General features: G+C 47.7%; 1 protein-coding gene across 1 annotated transcript in view; it reads left to right on the top strand.

Annotated features, from left to right (window-relative positions):
* The window catches only part of LOC145390881 (protein FAM200B-like), a 5811-nt gene extending 1807 nt beyond the window's left edge, over positions 1–4004 (top strand). Inside the window, exons 2-3 of the mRNA XM_080265621.1 lie at positions 3221–3597; positions 3864–4004. Of these exons, the coding sequence (XP_080121747.1) occupies positions 3221–3597; positions 3864–4004 (518 nt within the window). The remainder of the gene's footprint in view (positions 1–3220; positions 3598–3863) is intronic.
* Positions 4005–4301: the final 297 nt, after the last annotated feature.

The following is a 4301-nucleotide window of genomic DNA, read 5'->3' as shown; positions in this document are numbered from 1 at the left end:
TGCCTGTGTGTACGTATGTATGGTAGCCACACACACACACACACACACACACACACACAGCCAGCTGCCACGTGAAAACAGCTGCCAAAGGACAACATTTTGCACCAAGTTAAGGTGCACCAACTACAGTCATCTTTCACAGGCATTATCTACGGTAACTTTCTCTCTGCCTGTCACCTGAGATACTGGTGTGGATGTGGATGTGATAGACAGCGTTAGCAGAAATACGCAGAGGTGGTTTGGCCATTTGGTGAGGATGGGGAGCGAGAGCATAGCGAGGAGAGTGAGTGAGTGAGGTGGAAGGGGAGGCCGAGGATGATATGGAGGGATGGAGTGGAGAGGTATTTGAGAGAGGGGGATGTGAGCTGGATGCAGGGCAGTGAAATGGCGGGGGACAGGGCGACGTGGAGGCGATTTGTTTGTGGCCACATCTTACGGGATTAAGGCGTCTGGCAATAGATAGATAATGATCCCTATCCCAATTCCAACCTGATAATGATCCCTAACCCATTTCAGTTCGGTTGATGGCCAAGTGTAGTCAGTTTGGAGGGTTGATCTGACTAGTAACCAAGGAGATTCACATTACCCCATAACTAAGGCTCATCGAATTTCACGTAAACACGACCTAGTATACAGGTTGGGGGGCGGGGGGTTGATCTGACTAGTAACCAAGGAGACTCATTCGAATTTCACGTAACCACAACTAAGTATTCGGGCTGTGACTGACTATAGTAATATAATAATAATAATAATAATAATAATAATAATAAATACTGCACGGCAAATTAACTGTATAAAAATTAGCTTCTACACTACTACAACCATCATGTTAACTATCCTACTTAGCGATAGGATAAGGTAGCATCCACAAACATTTACGTCAGACTCAAACAGCCAGGGGGAACAAGACGTCGCCAATGATGATGATGATTTTGATGATGATGATCATGATGATGGGAGAAGGAGGAGGAGGAGGAGGAAGAGGAGGAGGGGGAGGAGGAGGAAGAGGAGGAGGAGGAGGAGGAGGAGGAGATGATGATGATGATGACGATAATGGTGATGGTGGTGGTGGTGGTGGTGGTGGAGGCGGTAATAATAATGATGATGGTATTTAAACATAAATCGTGCTAGTAGAAATACCCGGTATTGTGTTGCCAAATATACCTTACAACACTAGATACAGGAGTATGGCCAATGACAACACCAACATGATATATAAACAACAGGCTTAATTATACTGTGAACTGGTGGCCACGGTAACAATTGGACCTGCCATCGTTACTTGTCCATCAATCACATCTCTTAACCATACTGTAGCTTCTTCTACTCTCTAACTCACGGCCATTCTCTCTCTCTCTCTCTAAATCATAGGCTGTCTCTTAACCATGCTGCAATTCCTTCTTCTACTACTCTCTCTAACTCATGGGCACTCCCAATCACACTCTCTCTCCAAATCACATCTCTTAACCATACTGCAGTTTCTTCTACTATGTCTAACTCATGGACACTTTCACTCACTCACTCTAACTCATATTTCTTAACTATACTGCAGTTTCTTCTTCACTCTAACTCATGGGCCCTCTCACTCTCTCTCACAATCACATCTCTTAACCATGCTGCAGTTTCTTTTACTCTCCAACTCCCCCTCTCCCAACCCTGGGGTCGCCAACCCCTCAAAATATCCAACATGTTCAATTCCCGATTCTGAGATGTTTGCAGCATATATTCACATATTGGTTGAGGATTTTGGAGATCGTGTTATATACTGCTGATAAAGTGGCCAGTCCTGGCTCCGACTGAACGTGGACGGTTCACGTTTGCAAGACACAAGATGGTGTTCACGTACCAAACGCGTACGGCACTCAGGGATACCAACATTAAATATACATTCTTATAATTTTATATAAATAAATATATACATAAATACATAAACAAGAATCAACAATTACGCGTATATATTTCTCTTTACTACGAATTCCGCCAGAAGTCTACGGATTTTCCGCTGATGTTTTTACTAACACGCTGTATGGCTGTGGGCGGAGGCACGTCTCAGGCCACCACTCGAGCTGTACGGTCGTAAGGGCAAACACTCTTTACCAACTTGTTCATCTTCTGTCGGTAAGTTGATGTATTTTACCCGTATATTGAATTGCAATGTGCTGTATAGCTTTCACTCAGTCTTTCTTTCTTTAAAATTCCTAGGTAAATATGAGAAAGAAACTATTTCACTTGCCGACGAAATATTGCACCAAAGTATGTCAGTGAAAGGCACCGTCCACCATATTTAGAGAACGAGGGGGACAAGGAAAGAGGAGGAGAAGGAGGGGGGCAAGGGAAGAGGAGGAGGGGAAGGGGGCACTTTCCTTGCCCCCTCCCCCTCCTACTCTTTCCTTGACCCCCTCCCCATCCTCTTTACTCCTCCCCCTCCCTTTTCCTTGTCCTCCTTTCCTCCTCTTTCTTGCCTTCTTCCCCTCCTTTTTCTTTGACCCCTCCCCCTGCTTCTCTTTCCTTGTCCCCTCCCCTCCTCCTTTTTACTCCTCCCCCTTCTTTTTCCTTGTCCCTCCCTTCCCCCTCTTTTTTCTTTGTCCCCTTCCCCTCCTCCTCTTTCCTTGCCCCCTTTCCTCTTTACTTCTCCCCCTCCTCTTTCCTTGGCTCCTTCCTCTCCTCTTTCCTTGGCCCCCTCCCCTCCTTCATTTTCCTTGGCCCCCCCCCCTCCTTCATTTTCCTTGGCCCCCTCTCCTCCTTCATTTTCCTTGGCCCCCTCCCCTCCTTCATTTTCCTTGGCCCCCTCCCCTCCTCCTCTTTCCTTGGCCTCCACCCCTCCTCCTCTTTCCTTGGCCCCCTCCCCTGCTCCTCTTTCCTTGGCCCCCTCCCCTCCTCCTCTTTCCTTGGCCCCCACCCCTCCTCCTCTTTCCTTGGCCCCCTCCCCTCCTCCTCTTTCCTTGGCCCCCTCCCCTCCTCCTCTTTCCTTGGCCCCCACCCCTCCTCCTCTTTCCTTAGCCCCCATCCCTCCTCCTCTTTCCTTGGCCCCCTCCCCTCCTCCTCTTTCCTTGGCCCCCTCCCCTCCTCCTCTTTCCTTGGCCTCCTACCCTCCGTCATTTTCTTTGGCTCCTTCCCCTCCTCTTTCCTTGGCCCCCTCCCCCTCTCCCCTCCTGGCGGACGGCACCAAACAGCATCTTTTGTCTGATTTATTGTTAAGCAAGTATATATTTCATTTCAGATTCTTCAGTGATGTCCAGAAAGCGGGTGTACAAAGAAGAATTCCTTGACATTGGGTTTACGCTTCTCATCGATCGTGGGGTCGAAAAACCTCAATGTGTTAGATGTGGGGAAGTGCTCAGCCATGAGTCGCTTAAAGAAAACCAGCTCGAGCGCCATCTCCACGGAAAACACCCGACGCTGGCGGGGAAAGACCGCCAGTATTTGAAGAGGAAAGAACAACTGCAGCGTCAGCGGTTGGACACCCCTATGAACACAGGAGTGTATTCTGTTCGACAAGCAACAATTGCATCCTATCTGGTTGCAAAAAGAATTGCTAAGTGTAAACAGACACATACAACTGGGGAAAAGTTGGTGACGCCAGCAGTCCTTGACGTGGTTTGTACTATTTTCGGAGATGATGCGGTGAAAAAAATAAATAAATAAACTATTGCACTATCAGACAACAAAATGAGCGACGGATTCAAGAGATGTCGGAAGACATCAAAGAACAGGTAGTGGCTGCCATCAAGGACAGCGGAAAATGCAGCTTGTAGTTGGATGAGTCAACTGACGTCAGTGACGATGCACAGCTCTTGGTATATGTGCGGTGTCAAGGGAAGAATGACATGGAAGAGAACTTCCTGTTCTGTAAACGACTGTAGACGACAACAACAGGTGAAGATCTGTTCAAGTTGGTTGACAGCTTCATCAAGAAAGAAGGCCTCAGCTGGGATCAGTGCTTCAGTGTGTGCACGGACGGTGCACCTGCAATGCTAGGGGCACATCAGGGGTTTCACCGCTAGGGTGAAACAAGTCAACCCCGAAGTGATAGTGACTCATTGTCTGCTCCACCGGGAAAACCTTGCCTCCCGGAAACTGTCACTTGAGCTTAACTCTGTGATAAAAGATGTGATTCGAATAGTGAATTTTATTAAACCATCAGCTCTGAATTCCAGGCTGTTCAGTCAGATGTGCTCTGACATGGGGTCGGAATATGAACATCTGCTTTACTACTCTTGTGTCAGGCGGCTGTCCCGAGGGAAAGTGCTCCAGAGAGTGTTTGAAATGCGTGCAGAGGTTGAAATCTTCTTGAACGAGAA

Source organism: Coenobita brevimanus, chromosome 16 (assembly GCF_032717465.1).
Source record: "Coenobita brevimanus isolate Jiangsu-jjx chromosome 16, ASM3271746v2, whole genome shotgun sequence".
Classification (NCBI taxonomy): domain Eukaryota; kingdom Metazoa; phylum Arthropoda; class Malacostraca; order Decapoda; family Coenobitidae; genus Coenobita; species Coenobita brevimanus.
This window is presented reverse-complemented; position numbering and strand designations above follow the sequence as displayed.